The sequence below is a fragment of the Salmo salar genome, chromosome 15, assembly GCF_965601325.2.
Source record: "Salmo salar chromosome 15, fSalSal1, whole genome shotgun sequence".
NCBI lineage: Eukaryota > Metazoa > Chordata > Actinopteri > Salmoniformes > Salmonidae > Salmo > Salmo salar.
Window position 1 is genome coordinate 19,780,683 of NC_138305.1, and position 16,269 is coordinate 19,796,951.

General features: G+C 42.0%; 1 protein-coding gene across 2 annotated transcripts; it reads right to left on the reverse strand.

The window, feature by feature from the left end:
- Positions 1-7,500: 7,500 nt before the first annotated feature.
- Positions 7,501-12,685, reverse strand: LOC106570990 (uncharacterized). Of its 2 annotated transcripts, none has more exons than XM_014143608.3 (2): positions 12,501-12,685; positions 7,501-9,652 (listed from the first exon to the last, which is right to left on the reverse strand). In XM_014143608.3, exons 1-2 carry the CDS (start codon positions 12,562-12,564, stop codon positions 9,180-9,182), a joined length of 537 nt encoding a protein of 178 aa, XP_013999083.1. In that variant the 5' UTR covers positions 12,565-12,685; the 3' UTR covers positions 7,501-9,179. The 2 variants fall into 2 exon arrangements, with proteins under 2 accessions (XP_013999083.1, XP_013999081.1); XM_014143606.3 differs by having other exon boundaries at positions 12,408-12,685.
- Positions 12,686-16,269: the final 3,584 nt, after the last annotated feature.

Sequence of the window (16,269 nt, forward strand, 5' to 3'; positions counted from 1 at the left end):
GGCCATCAAGGTAGATGGGGTCACATCTGACTTCCTTGAGTTACATAAAAGGGTGCCCCAGGTTTGACACTCGACCCACTACTGTTTACAATCTATATGAATAACATTGGTAATGTATATTTTCAAGCCCTGCAGATTTAGTGTTAAATGCAAACATAACAAAATGCATTATTTTTCTAGGTCCCATAACCCAGATGTAAATGAATTTGTAATGACTAGCTTGAACAGTACACATTTTGAGCAAGTTCCTTCCTACAAATACCTTGGTATTTGGCTTGATGAAAAACATGTCACTGAGCTGGTGAAGAAGTTAAAGTTCAAGATTGGTTTCTTTTACAGAAACAAAGTATGTCTGACTTTACTTAATAGGAAGGATATTGTCCAGGCCACATTCATGTCTATTTTAGATTCTGGGGAAATGATATATATGCATGCAGCAGCATCTACAATTAAACCACTAGATTCTGATTTCCACTGTGCCCTTAGTTTATTACTGATGATGGTTGTAGAACTCACTATTGGGCCCTTAGGTTTATTACTGATGATGGTTCTAGAACTCACCATTGGGCCCTTAGGTTTATTACTAGTGATGGTTCTAGAACTCACCATTGTTCCCTTAGGTTTATTACTGGTGATGGTTCTAGAACTCACCATTGGGCCCTTAGTTTATTACTGATGATGGTTCTAGAACTCACCATTGGGCCCTTAGTTTATTACTGGTGATGGTTCTAGAACTCACCATTGGGCCCTTAGTTTATTACTGGTGATGGTTCTAGAACACCATTGGGCCCTTAGTTTATTACTGGTGATGGTTCTAGAGCTCACCATTGGACCCTTAGGATTATTACTGGTGATGGTTCTAGAACTCACCATTGTTCCCTTAGGTTTATTACCTGTTGTCACGTCATGACCATAGTAAGATGTTATATTCTATGGTAGAGTTGGTCAGGGTGTGACAGGGGGTGTTTTGTGTTTTTCTATGTTTTCTATATCTATGTTTAGTTCTAGTTTTCTATTTCTATGTTTTTTGGGGATGATCTCCAATTAGAGGCAGCTGGTGCTCGTTGTCTCTAATTGGAGATCATATTAATTTTTTATTTTATTTTCCACCTGTGTTTGTGGGTAGTTGTATTCTGTTTAGTCTATGTACCTGACAGAACTGTGCGCGTTCGTGGTTCTCTTTGTTATTTTGTCTTTAGTATTTTGAGTTATAATAAATATCATCATGAGCAATCAACACGCTACGCTTTGGTCCCCTCTCTACGACAGCTGTTACACCTGTGCTGGTTCTAGAACTCACCATTGGACCCTTAGGTTTATTGCTGATGATGGTTCTAGAACTCACCATTGGACCCTTAGTTTTATTACTGATGATGGTTCTAGAACTCACCATTGGGCCCTTAGTTTTATTACTGATGATGGTTCTAGAACTCACCATTGGGCCCTTAGTTTTATTACTGGTGATGGTTCTAGAACTCACCATTGGGCCCTTAGTTTTATTACTGATGATGGTTCTAGAACTCACCATTGGGCCCTTAGTTTTATTACTGATGATGGTTCTAGAACTCACCATTGGGCCCTTAGGTTTATTACTGATGATGGTTCTAGAACTCACCATTGGGCCCTTAGGTTTATTACTGGTGATGGTTCTAGAACTCACCATTGGGCCCTTAGGTTTATTACTGATGATGGTTCTAGAACTCACCATTGGGCCCTTAGGTTTATTACTGGTGATGATTCTAGAACTCACTATTGGGCCCTTAGGTTTATTACTTGTGATGATTATTAAACTCACCAGTTTTTGTTTTGTATCAAAAAAGTGGGTTGCTCCTCTTTGTATGTAAGGTGAGAGCAGCATTTTCTTTAGACTTAAAAATGACCAACCCCGGTCTCAGGCTTCGATAACACTGGCTTGGATAACCCGGTCTCAGGCTTGGATAAGCCGGTCTCAGGCTTGGATAACCCGGTCTCAGGCTTGGATAACCCGTTCTCAGGCTTGGATAACACTGGCTTGGATAACCCGGTCTCAGGCTTGGATAACACTGGCTTGGATAACCCGGTCTCAGGCTTGGATAACACTGACTTGGATAACCCAGTCTCAGGCTTGGATAACACTGGCCCCTTCGGTCTCCACAGAGTTGGTTAATGCTGCTTTTAGTTGTTTTTTGATCAACTTCCAGAGTTCTCTGAAATGAGATGTTCTGGTCCCCTTTAGTCATTTCAGAGTAATGATCAGAGACTTCTATCTTGTTAAATGTGTCTGTTTTTCTTAGTATGGTGCTGATCAAGATGGCAGCTTTGCTTCTAGTCCTTAGGAAACTGTGCAGTATTTTGGTTTTTTACGTATTATTTCTTACATTGTTAGCCCAGAAAACCTTAAGTGTTATTACATACAGCCGGGAAGAGCTATTGGATATCAGAGAGACGTCAACTTACCAGCACAACGACCACTACGATCAGGAATACGACTTTCCCAAAACGGATCCTTTGTCTGCACCTCCCAGGGCATTTGAACTGATTCGAGAGGCCGACCCAAAACAACGCCGTCGGAGGAGAGGGTGCCGGAGTGGTCTTCTAGTGAGGCTTCGGATGTGCGCACACCACCCACCGCTTCTGAGTATATTACTCGCTAATGTCCAGTCCCTAGTTAACAAAGTCAACGAAATTAGGAAAAGAGTTGCTTTCCAAAGAGATATCCGGGATTGTAACATACTCTGTTTCACAGAGACATGGTTAGCTGGGGACATGATGTCGGAGTCCGTACAGCCAACGGGATTTTCAGTGCATCGCGCCGACAGGAACAAACATCTCTCTGGTTAAGAAGAAGGGCGGGGTGTATGTTTCATGATTAATGACTCATGGTGTAATTGTAACAACAGGCAGGAACTGAAAGTCCTTTTGTTCACTTCAACTAGAATTCCTCACAATTCACCATTGAGCAAACTGGAAACCATATATCCTGAGGCTGCATTTATTGTAGTTGGGGATTTTAACAAAGCTAATCTGAGAACAAGGCTACCTAAATTCTATCAGCATATCGATTGCAGTACACAAGCGAGTAACACACTACCACTGCTAATCTAACTTCTGCGATGCATACAAGGCCCTGCCTGCCCTCCTTTTGGCAAATCTGGCCATGACTCCATCCTTTTGCTCCCCTCCTATAGGCAGAAACTAAAACACGAAGCGCCCGTGCTTAGGTCTATCCAACGCTGGACTGACCAATTGGATTCCACTCTTCAAGATTGATTTGATCACGTGGGCTGGGATATGTTCCGGGGTAGCCTCCGGGTAGACAATAACATTGTCTACCCAATAACATTGTCTACCCGATAACATTGTCTACCCGATAACATTGCTACATTAACAAAGTCTACACTGTATATCCGATCAATTTGATGTTATTTTTATGGACAAAAAAAAATGTTTTTCTTTCAAAAACAAGGACATTTCTAAGTGACCCCAAACTTTTGAACGGTAGTGTATGTACTGTACCTCCCTCGATCGTGATTCGTTCCTACTCATCTATTGTATCTTAGTGTATATATACTGTATCCTATCTATTTTTTACTATCTATTGTATCTTAGTGTATATATACTGTATCCTATCTATTCTTTACTATCTATTGTATCTTAGCCGCTTTGTCACTGCTCATCCATATATTATATACTTATATATTCTCATCCCATTCCTTCACTAGATTGTGTTTTTTAGGTTTTGTTTTGAAATTGTTTTGACATTAGGTTGTTGTGGAATTGTTAGATATTACCTGTTAGATATTAGGTTTTGTTGTTAGATATTACTGCACTGTCTGATCTAGAAGCATTTCACTACACTTGCAATAACATCTGCTAACCATGTGACCAATAACATCTGCTAACCATGTGACCAATAACATCTGCTAACCATGTGACCAATAACATCTGCTAACCATGTGTACGTGACCAATAACATTTGATTTGTATGTGTTTGTTGTATTTACGCAGGGCTCATCTGTAAAATAAACCCTAGTCTTAGTATGACTTCAGTAACCATCTCCTAAATCTAGTGATAGGATCAAGTGGAATCAGTGAAGTGAATGAGTGCGTGGACTCTGGACATTTCTGCTGAAGGCCACTAGATGGCAGACTAACCACTGAGTCATAACACTATCTGAGTGGGTTTAGTTCAACAAGATTTCAATGTAATTCATCATACCAATTAATCAATATGATAAATGCAAGAACATATCAGAGATGCATCATTTGATTTTGGAATATGTTAGACATTCATTTCCAGTTTTTTTATTTCAAGATGTAAATTATAGCAAAGAATGTTCCCTCATTTTAAATGTTGGCTTCCCCTCTTCCTTACGTAGCATGGAGATGCTGGTCATCGTGTCCAGTAACAGATAACAACAGACAGTAACATACAGAAACAGACAGTAACAGACATTAAATGACTGTAACAGTCAGTATTAGAGAGTGACAGTCACTGACAACAGACAGTAACAGAGAGTAACATTAACAGACAGTAACAGACATTAACAGAGAGTAACATTAACAGACATTAACAGACAGTAACAGACAATAACATTAACAGAGTAACAGACAGTACCCTCCACTCCAGAGCTGAGCCCTGCTGTTGTTGCTGTGTCTCAGTCAGATGGCAACCTGATCTGAACTGGCCCCTAAACCCTTTATAGTCCAAGTCAATTAGCATAACAATCCCCAAGCTACAGTGAAGAAAGGCTCTGGCAATGTAGAAATGAGTAGAAAGGCATAAATGTGCCAGATTACATGTTGAAGGAGCTCAATGATCCATGGTGTGGGATTGTCTGTCTGTCTGGACAGTTGAATGAATGAATGAATGAATGAATGAATGACGGAGACACACACACACACACACCAGGGTTGGGCTCAATTCATAATTCTGGATTAGACTCTGATTCATCTCATGAGTTTAAATTCAAAATGAACTGGCCACACCCCACAAGATGTAGAATTTGAGTTTGAGCCAACAGGAAGTAGAATGTAATCCATGTCAAAAACAAAAAATATATTCCCCCTCAGTCATAGAACATGACTGTTTCATTGGTCACCCTTCCAGACACCCCAGAATATATCAGGTTTCTCTGGAAACAATGTTAATCTACTCTTAACCGTAATGCTTAGAATAGACAATTATATTTTATCTGGAAACAATGTTTATCTACTCTTAACCGTAATGCTTAGAATAGACAATTCTATTTTATCTGGAAATAATGTTTATCTACTCTTAACCGTAATGCTTAGAATAGACAATTATATTTTATCTGGAAACAATGTTTATCTACTCTTAACCGTAATGCTTAGAATAGACAATTATATTTTATCTGGTAACAATGTTTATCTACTCTTAACCGTAATGCTTAGAATAGACAATTCTATTTTATCTGGAAACAATGCAGTTATATAAGAACCTACCTCGTATACTGAACCAAAATAGAAAACGCAACAATTTCAACGATTTTACTGAGTTACAGATCATAGAAGGAAATCAGTCACTTGAAATAAATAAATTAAGGCATAATCTATGGATTTCACATGACTGGACGCAGCCATGGGTAGGCATAGGCCCACCCACTGGGGAGCCAGGTCTAACCAATCTGAATGAGTTTTTCCACACAAAAGGGCTTTATTACAGAGAAATATTCCTCAGTTTCATCAGCTGTCTGATCTCAGATGATCCCGCAGGTGAAGAAGCCGGATGTGGAGGTCCTGTGCTGGCGTGGTTACACGTGGTCTGTGGTTGTGAGGCCAGTTGGACGTACTGCCAAATTCTCTAAAACATTTTTGCCGGCGGCTTGTGGTAGAGAAATTAATATAAAATGATCTTGCAGCAGCTCTGGTGGACATTCCTGTGGTCAGCACGCCAATTGCACGCACCCTCAAAACCTGAGACATCTGTGGCATTGTGTTGTGTGACAAAACTGCACATTTTAGAGTGGCCTTTTATTTTCCCCAACACAAGGTGCACCTGTGTAAAGATCATGCTGTTTAATCAGCTTCTTGATATGCCACACCTGCCAGGTGGATGGAGTATCTTGGCAAAGAATAAATATTCACTAACAGGGATGTAAAAAAATGTGTGCACAAAATTTGAGAAGAATAAGCTTTTTGTGAGCATCAAAAAATTCTGGGATATTTTATTTCTGGGATATTTTATTTCAGCTCACAAAACATGGGACCAACGCTTTACATGTTGCGTTTATATTTTAGTTCAGTAATATATTGTGTTTTTATATTCTAAAGCCACAATCCGTGATTGAGTTTACATTATATCCCAAAAATCTTTGCACCATTGATTGTTGGAGAATATCAAATACTGTGGAATGTCTCATGACCTCTGAACTACTGATCACCCTGACCTCAGGACTAGTGATCGGCCTGACCTCAGGACTACTGATCGCCCTGACCTCAGGACTACTGATCGCCCTGACCTCTGGACTACTGATCATCCCCATTAGAACTTAAAAACTGAACTAAATAGTAGGCTTTTATTTCAATGTTTACAAACAATACCAATGTAAACACCTCATTTAAAACTTATGGGACAATTACTCTGCCACTTAGCATTTACAATATACATGGAGTGCACAAACATTAGGAACACCAGGCTTTTTCCATGAAATAGATTGACCAGGTGAATCCAGGTGAAGCTATGATCCCTGTTAAATCCACTTGAATCAGTGTAGATGAAGGGGAGGAGACAGGTTAAAGAAGGATTTTTAAGCCTTGAGACAACTGAGACATGGATTGTGTATGTCTGCCATTCAGAGGGTGAATGGGCAAGACAAAAGATTTACGTTTCTTTGAACGGGGTATGGTAGTAGGTTCCAGGCACACCGGTTTCTGTCAAGAACTGCAACGCTGCTGGGTTTTTCAAGCTCAACAGTTTCCTGTGTGTATCAAGACTGGCCCACCTCGCAAATGACATTGAGCAAACTTGACACAACTGTGGGAAGCATCCCCGATGAACACATTTGATACCTTGTAGAGCCCCGACAAATTGAGGCTGTTCTGAGGGCAAAAAGGGGTGAAACTAATGTTTTGTAAATATATATATTTGTCACTAGGCATGTACAGTGAGGGAAAAAAGTATTTGATCCCCTGCTGATTTTGTACGTTTGCCCACTGACAAAGAAATGATCAGTCTATAATTTTAATGGTAGGTTTATTTGAACAGTGAGAGACAGAATAACAACAAAAAAATCCAGAAAAACGCATGTCAAAAATGTTATAAAATGATTTGCATTTTAATGAGGGAAATAGGTATTTGACCCCTCTGCAAAACATGACTTAGTACTTGGTGGCAAAACCCTTGTTGGCAGTCACAGAGGTCAGACGTTTCTTGTAGTTGGCCACCAGGTTTGCACACATCTCAGGAGGGATTGTGTCCCACTCCTCTTTGCAGATCTTCTCCAAGTCATTAAGGTTTCGAGGCTGACGTTTGGCAACTCGAACCTTCAGCTCCCTCCACAGATTTTCTATGGGATTAAGGTCTGGAGACTGGCTAGGCCACTCCAGGACCTTAATGTGCTTTTTCTTGAGCCACTCCTTTGTTGCCTTGGCCATGTGTTTTGGGTCATTGTCATGCTGGAATCCCCAACCACGACCCATTTTCAATGCCCTGGCTGAGAGAAGGAGGTTCTCACCCAAGATTTGACGGTACATGGCCCCGTCCATCATCCCTTTGATGCGGTGAAGTTGTCCTGTCCTCTTAGCAGAAAAAACACCCCCAAAGCATAATGTTTCCACCTCCATGTTTGACGGTGGGGATGGTGATCTTGGGGTCAGCATTCCTCCTCCTCCAAACACGGCGAGTTGAGTTGATGCCAAAGAGCTCCATTTTGGTCTCATCTGACCACAACACTTTCACCCAGTTGTCCTCTGAATCATTCAGATGTTCATTAACAAACTTCAGACGAGCATGTATATGTGCTTTCTTGAGCAGGGGGACCTTGCGGGCGCTGCAGGATTTCAGAACTTCACGGCGTAGTGTGTTACCAATTGTTTTCTTGGTGACTATGGTCCCAGCTGCCTTGAGATCATTGACAAGATCCTCCCATGTAGTTCTGGGCTGATTCCTCACCGTTCTCATGATCATTGCAACTCCACGAGGTGAGATCTTGCATGGAGCCCCAGGCCGAGGGAGATTGACATTTATTTTGTGTTTGTTCCATTTGCCAATAATCGCACCAACTGTTGTCACCTTCTCACCAAGCTGCTTGGCGATGGTCTTGTAGCTCATCCTTGTAGCCTTGTGTAGGTCTACAATCTTGTCCCTGACATCCTTGGAGAGCTCTTTGGTCTTGGCCATGGTGGAGAGTTTGGAATCTGATTGATTGATTGCTTCTGTGGACAGGTGTCTTTTATACAGGTAACAAGCTGCAGTTAGGAGCACTCCCTTTAAGAGTGTGCTCCTAATCTCAGCTCGTTACCTGTATAAAAGAGACCTGGGAGCCAGAAATCTTTCTGATTGAGAGGGGGTCAAATACTTATTTCCCTCATTAAAATGCAAATCAATTTATAACATTTTTGACATGAGTTTTTCTGGATTTTTATGTTGTTATTCTGTCTCTCACTGTTCAAATAAACCTACCATTAAAATTATAGAATGATCATTTCTTTGTCAGTGGGCAAACGAACAAAATCAGCAGGGGATCAAATACTTTTCCCCTCACTGTATATAATAACATGTTTTACGTGATATTTAGATACATATTTGTATAGACTACAGCTAATATACAATACAAGAGGCATTTGCATTTCACTGAATTCAATTCTATTTCCTTTCATTCAAATTTCAATTCTGTATCCTGTTTACAACTTCAATTCAAATTCAATTCTGTATCCTGTTTACAACTTCAATTCAAATTCAATTCTGTATCTTGTTTACAACTTCAATTCAAATTCAATTCTGTATCCTGTTTACAACTTCAATTCAAATTCAAGAATTGAATTGGAATTTGAAGTATTCTTAACTCAAGTCTGAATTGAGCCCAACGCTGACAGACAGACAGACAGTGATGTTATCTATTGATCATGTCCACCTTGACAGACAGACAGACAGACAGACAGACAGACAGACAGACAGACAGACAGACAGACAGACAGACAGACAGACAGACAGACAGACAGACAGACAGACGGTGCCGTTATCTATTGATCATGTCCACTTTGAGTCGTAGTGAACTGATGGGGTCTTGACAGAACACAGAAAGGTATTCCACCACCCTGGAGTTCTGTCTCCTCTCGTCCTGCCGCGCCTGATGCTGCTCCTTCTCCCATCTCTCCTTCTCCCCGTCCACCTGGGCCAGAACACTCACCTGGACCGACCTCACCGTGGCGGCCAGCAGGAACAGTGCCCCCTGTAGGATGTGACATACTACTGCACACAGACTGAGCCCGGCTCCCAGCAGGTCCGGTACCGCTTCACATATCACACACACCCCCTCGAGGAAAAGAGGAGACGCCCGGCCAGCGGAGGCGGGGCCATGGTTTACCAGGTAACAGACAAAGCGGGCAAGGTGCAGTGTGGCGCGGCGCAGTGGGAGCACGGCTAGGTACAGGTGGCACGCTGCTTTGGTGAGGGCGTGGAGGAGGAGCCGCAGCTCCAGGACGGCGTTGCCTGGAGACAGGAGATAAAGGGTAACCACCGGTTACTAACCAGGTCAGCTGCTTAGAGTCAGGAGGCTTTAGGCTACAAACACTGTTTAACATCGGATTAATTCATCTGCTTTGATTAAGGCTGACGTCTCTCACCTGATTTCACTACCAGACTGACAGACAGACTGCAGGGCATACAGACAGACTGCCAGACAGACTGCCAGACAGACAGGCATTGGTTGCGTCCCAAATGGCAGCCTATTCCCGATATAGTTCCCAACTTTTTGACGTACAGGGGTCTGGTCAAACGAAGTGCACTATGTAGGGAATAGGGTGGTTATGGGCCCTGGAAGAAAGTAGTGCACTATGTAGGGAATAGGGTGGTTATGGGCCCTGATATAAAGTAGTGCACTATGTAGGGAATAGAGTGGTACTGGACCCTGATCTAAAGTAGTGCACTATGTAGGGAATAGGGTGGTTATGGGCCCTGATCTAAAGTAGTGCACTATGTAGGGAATAGGGTGGTTATGGGCCCTGATTTAAAGTAGTGCACTATGTAGGGAATAGGGTGGTTATGGGCCCTGATCTAAAGTAGTGCACTATGTAGGGAATAGGGTGGTTATGGGCCCTGATCTAAAGTAGTGCACTATGTAGGGAATAGGGTGGTTATGGGCCCTAGACTAAAGTAGTGCAGCTGTAATCTATAGGTCCCTACACTGCCCCAGCTGTAATCTATAGGTCCCTACACTGCCCCAGCTGTAATCAATAGGTCCCTACACTGCCCCAGCTGTAATCTATAGGTCCCTACACTGCCCCAGCTGTAATCTATAGGTCCCTACACTGCCCCAGCTGTAATCTATAGGTCCCTACACTGCCCCAGCTGTAATCTATAGGTCCCTACACTGCCCCAGCTGTAATCTATAGGTCCCTACACTGCCCCTGCTGTAATCTATATTGAAAAGTGACATTTAACCCTCCTTGAGGCAGTGTAGGGACCTATAGATTACAGTTGAGGCAGTGTAAGGACCTGTAGATTACAGCTGGGGCAGTGTAGGGACCTATAGATTACAGCTGGGTCCTCCACCTGTTATAACACTACTCTAGCTGGGTCCTCCACCTGTTATAACAGTACTCTAGCTGGGTCCACCACCTGTTATAACACTACTCTAGCTGGGTCCTCCACCTGTTATAACACAACTCTAGCTAGGTCCTCCACCTGTCATAACACTACCCTAGCTGGGTCCATCACCTGTTATAACACTACTCTAGCTGGGTCCACCACCTGTTATAACACTACTCTAGCTGGGTCCTCCACCTGTTATAACACTACCCTAGCTGGGTCCATCACCTGTTATAACACTACTCTAGCTGGGTCCACCACCTGTTATAACAGTACTCTAGCTGGGTCCTCCACCTGTTATAACACTACTCTAGCTGGGTCCACCACCTGTTATAACACTACTCTAGATGGGTCCACCACCTGTTATAACACTACTCTAGCTTGGTCCTCCACCTGTTATAACACTACTGTAGCTGGGTCCACCACCTGTTATAACATTACTCTAGCTGGGTCCAACACCTGTTATAACACTACTCTAGCTGGGTCCACCACCTGTTATAACAGTACTCTAGCTGGGTCCTCCACCTGTTATAACACTACTCTAGCTGGGTCCTCCACCTGTTATAACAGTACTCTAGCTGGGTCTTCCACCTTTTATATCACTACTCTAGCTGGGTCCACCACCTGTTATAACAGTACTCTAGCTGGGTCCTCCACCTGTTATAACACTATTCTAGCTGGGTCCACCACCTGTTATAACACTACTCTAGCTGGGTCCACCACCTGTTATAACACTACTCTAGCTTGGTCCTCCACCTGTTATTACACTACTGTAGCTGGGTCCACCACCTGTTATAACATTACTCTAGCTGGGTCCAACACCTGTTATAACACTACTCTAGCTGGGTCCACCACCTGTTATAACAGTACTCTAGCTGGGTCCTCCACCTGTTATAACACTACTCTAGCTGGGTCCTCCACCTGTTATAACAGTACTCTAGCTGGGTCTTCCACCTTTTATATCACTACTCTAGCTGGGTCCACCACCTGTTATAACAGTACTCTAGCTGGGTCCTCCACCTGTTATAACACTATTCTAGCTGGGTCCACCACCTGTTATAACACTACTCTAGCTGGTTCCTCCACCTGTTATAACACTACTCTAGCTGGGTCCTCCACCTGTTATAACACTACTCTAGCTAGGTCCTCCACCTGTTATAACACTACTCTAGCTGGGTCCACCACCTGTTATAACACTACTCTAGCTGGGTCCTCCACCTGTTATAACAGTACTCTAGCTGGGTCCTCCACCTGTTATAACACTACTCTAGCTGGGTCCACCACCTGTTATAACACTATTCTGGCTGGGTCCACCACCTGTTATATCACTACTCTAGCTGGGTCCACCACCTGTTATAACACTACTCTAGCTGGGTCCTCCACCTGTTATAACACTACTCTAGCTGGGTCCACCACCTGTTATAACACTATTCTAGCTGGGTCCACCACCTGTTATAAAACTACTCTAGCTGGGTCCTCCACCTGTTATAACACTACTCTAGCTGGGTCCACCACCTGTTATAACACTATTCTAGCTGGGTCCTCCACCTGTTATAACACTACTCTAGCCAGGTATGGTGGTATATTGTTCTTGTTGTTGCTATGGTTAAATGAATTAAACGATTTATAACAAAGGTAATGAAAGCTGTAATCATACCGCAATTAGGAGGAAGACCAGTGCGCTTGCCAGTACTGCACCGTTCCCTTGACGAAGAAAGCTCCCATACCTCTGCTAACCAGGTTCTCTTACCGTCGATATAACACAGCAGCCAGAGGAAGGCTATACTCGCAGCCAGGGTAGTCCACCAGTCCATGACATGTAGTCTAGCTGTCCTCTCTCTCTCTCTCTCTCTCTCTCTCTCTGCGGAGTGGACGATGCCTGATGCAATAAGGAGGCTCTGTGTGATAGTCTATGGGCATCGCACGACACGGCAAAGTGCGCTTCCTGATCAAGGTAAACGTAGTTGTATATTGGATATTCGATGGATTCGGTTTTCTCCTCAATAGCTCTTGAACCAAGCTTAACATGATTATGAAAATTATATATTCTGAATCAGGTTTGGATGGAGAACAATCCATGTTTTTATTAATTGTTTTATAAAATAAAATATGATTTCGGATTTCAATCGCTCTTATTAAAACAAATCATGCCATTACTATGATAATTCTATATTCTGAATCAGAAGATTTAAATTCCCTACAAAACAAAAGATGTGTATTTTTGCTCCATCCTCCTCTGATTCACATAACATACATTTCATAATCTTGGCACAGCTTGGTTCAACAGATCGATCACCTACTATCCAGTATGATACTAATGTGACCTTGGTGTGGCGGTACCATCTCATCCGGCTAAACCTCAGTATGATGTGGCGTCCTAGCTCTAAGCTACCACGGCAGAGAGAGACAGTAGGTGTGCTAACTGACTAACTAACTGTAGCTGTAATTAGACAGACAGAGAGCTGTGGCAGGTGCCCAGAGGAGCATTGGGTCAAATGTCGACCTGATTTAAACGTGCATAAACGGAACATAATTCCCTTTTTTTTTTAAATGTACTTTTCTCTCTCTATGCCTATTCTGACCTTGAATTTAAGCATGAGAATAGCATTCTATTTACCAGCTATTCGTTCGGGGTGGAGATGTAAGAAATTAAATTGCGGCAGAGAGTTTTGTCTACCAGAGATGGCGTATTCTGACCTTGATTTAATTCCACCACGTTTATGCGTGAAGAAAACATGAATAAAGTCGAGCGTACTTTACAGTTCAAAGTGGAAAAAAAACATTTGCTTTATTTTTTTCTGATATAAATAACAGCATTGTCCATGAACGGTCATTTATACATTGACAATAGTTTAGGTAAATCAGTAATCCTTTTGGAGACGGGAATGTAAATACATTGTACATTGTAAATACTAATCTCTGGAGATTAATGTGAAACCAGTCATATGGAAGCAAACTGAAAAGCATAGCAACATGACGTGTATTGGGGTCCCTCACAGTTTGTATCATGTTAAATATTAGCCACCATCAGTAATATCCACATATATTTATAACTGCCACTTTAGTGTTAGTTTTTTTTTCTTCCATTTGTAGTTTACATTTTTACATCATTCCGTTATCGTGTCCCTTTCTTTCCTCTCTCACGTCCTTGTAAATTGTTCATGACCGTTGTCATACAGTTCCATGATTAGTGAGGATCAGGTGTACAGGACTATTGTTTAACCTCTATTGTACACTCTTTTCCCCACCGTCCAATATTTCATGGATTGATCTTGAATATGGCAATTTACAGTATGAATCAAACCGCTGTATTTTTGGATACATCAATATATTTAGTGTATAAATTCTCCCCAACCTGTTTTTTTTAATGATTTATACATATTTTCCTAAAATGTGCCTAAATAATCTACAAGATCAGAGTGTTTTTAAATCTACCAGTTGGTGCTGAAATGTATTAGCTACGTACAGTAGCTATATTCTGAGCAGGAGTCAGTGCTACTTAAAGACTTCCTGGAAACCTGACCTGTTCACCGGACATGCTGCTGATCCACTTTCTGCTGTTCTGCCCATGTGTGTGTGACTGTGTGATTGTGTGACTGTGCGTGTGTTACTGTGTGTGTCTGTGTTTGTGTGACTGTGTGTGTGTGTTACTGTGTGTGTGTGTGTGTGTGTGAGACATTGTGTGTCAAATCAAATGTTATTGATCACATACACATATTTAGCAGATGTTATTGCGGGCATTGTGAAATGCTTGTGTTCCCAGCTCCAACAGTGCAGTAGTATCTAACTAAATGCTTGTGTTCCCAGCTCCAACAGTACAGTAGTATCTAACTAAATGCTTGTGTTCCCAGCTCCAACAGTGCAGTAATATCTAACTAAATGCTTGTGTTCCCAGCTCCAACAGTAATATCTAACTAAATGCTTGTGTTCCTAGCTCCAACAGTACAGTAATATCTAACTAAATGCTTGTGTTCCTAGCTCCAACAGTACAGTAATATCTAACTAAATGCTTGTGTTCCCAGCTCCAACAGTAATATCTAACTAAATGCTTGTGTTCCCAGCTCCAACAGTACAGTAATATCTAACTAAATGCTTGTGTTCCTAGCTCCAACAGTGCAGTAATATCTAACTAAATGCTTGTGTTCCCAGCTCCAACAGTACAGTAATATCTAACTAAATGCTTGTGTTCCCAGCTCCAACAGTAATATCTAACTAAATGATTGTGTTCCCAGCTCCAACAGTACAGTAATATCTAACTAAATGCTTGTGTTCCCAGCTCCAACAGTGCAGTAATATCTAACTAAATGCTTGTGTTCCCAGCTCCAAAAGTAATATCTAACTAAATGCTTGTGTTCCTAGCTCCAACAGTACAGTAATATCTAACTAAATGCTTGTGTTCCTAGCTCCAACAGTACAGTAATATCTAACTAAATGCTTGTGTTCCCAGCTCCAACAGTAATATCTAACTAAATGCTTGTGTTCCCAGCTCCAACAGTACAGTAATATCTAACTAAATGCTTGCGTTCCTAGCTCCAACAATGCAGTAATATCTAACTAAATGCTTGTGTTCCCAGCTCCAACAGTACAGTAATATCTAACTAAATGCTTGTGTTCCCAGCTCCAACAGTAATATCTAACTAAATGATTGTGTTCCCAGCTCCAACAGTACAGTAATATCTAACTAAATGCTTGTGTTCCTAGCTCCAACAGTGCAGTAATATCTAACTAAATGCTTGTGTTCCCAGCTCCAACAGTACAGTAATATCTAACTAAATGCTTGTGTTCCCAGCTCCAACAGTACAGTAATATCTAACTAAATGCTTGTGTTCCTAGCTCCAACAGTGCAGTAATATCTAACTAAATGCTTGTGTTCCCAGCTCCAACAGTGCAGTAATATCTAACTAAATGCTTGTGTTTCCAGCTCCAACAGTACAGTAATATCTAACAATTCACAACAACACTCACGAATCTAAAGTAAAAGAATGGAGTTAAGAAATATATAAATATTAGGATGAGCAATGTCGGAGTGGCATTGACTAAAATACAGTAGAGTAGAATATGAGATGAGTAAAGCAGAATGTAAACATTATTAAAGTGACCAGTGATTCCATGTCTATGTATAGAGGGCAGCAGTCTCTAATGTGCTAGTGATGGCTATTTAACAGTCTAATGTCCATGAGATAGAAGCTGTTTTTCAGTCTCTCGGTTCCAGCTTTGATGCACCTGTACTGACCTCGCCTTCTGGATGATAGCGGGGTGAACAGGCAGTGGCTCGGGTGGTTGTTGTCCTTGATGATCTTTTTGGCCTTCCTGTGACATCGGGTGGTGTAGGTGTCCTTGGAGGGCAGGCAGTGTGCCCCTTGTGATGCGTCGGGCAGACCGCACCACCCTCTGGTGAGTCCTGGGGTTATGGGCGGAGCAGTTGGTATACCTCTGTGTGTGTGACTGCGTGTGTGACTGCGTGTGTGACTGCGTGTGTGACTGCGTGTGTGCGTCCATAAGAAAAGCAGACCCAGGAC

Bases quoted from the DNA above. Each gene is read 5' to 3' on its own strand.
- LOC106570990 (XM_014143606.3), bottom strand. From the start codon at position 12,564: ATGGACTGGTGGACTACCCTGGCTGCGAGTATAGCCTTCCTCTGGCTG. The intron at 9,653-12,407 runs GTATGATTACAG...TCCTGTCTCCAG, and splicing joins TGGTCTTCCTCCTAATTGCG to GCAACGCCGTCCTGGAGCTG.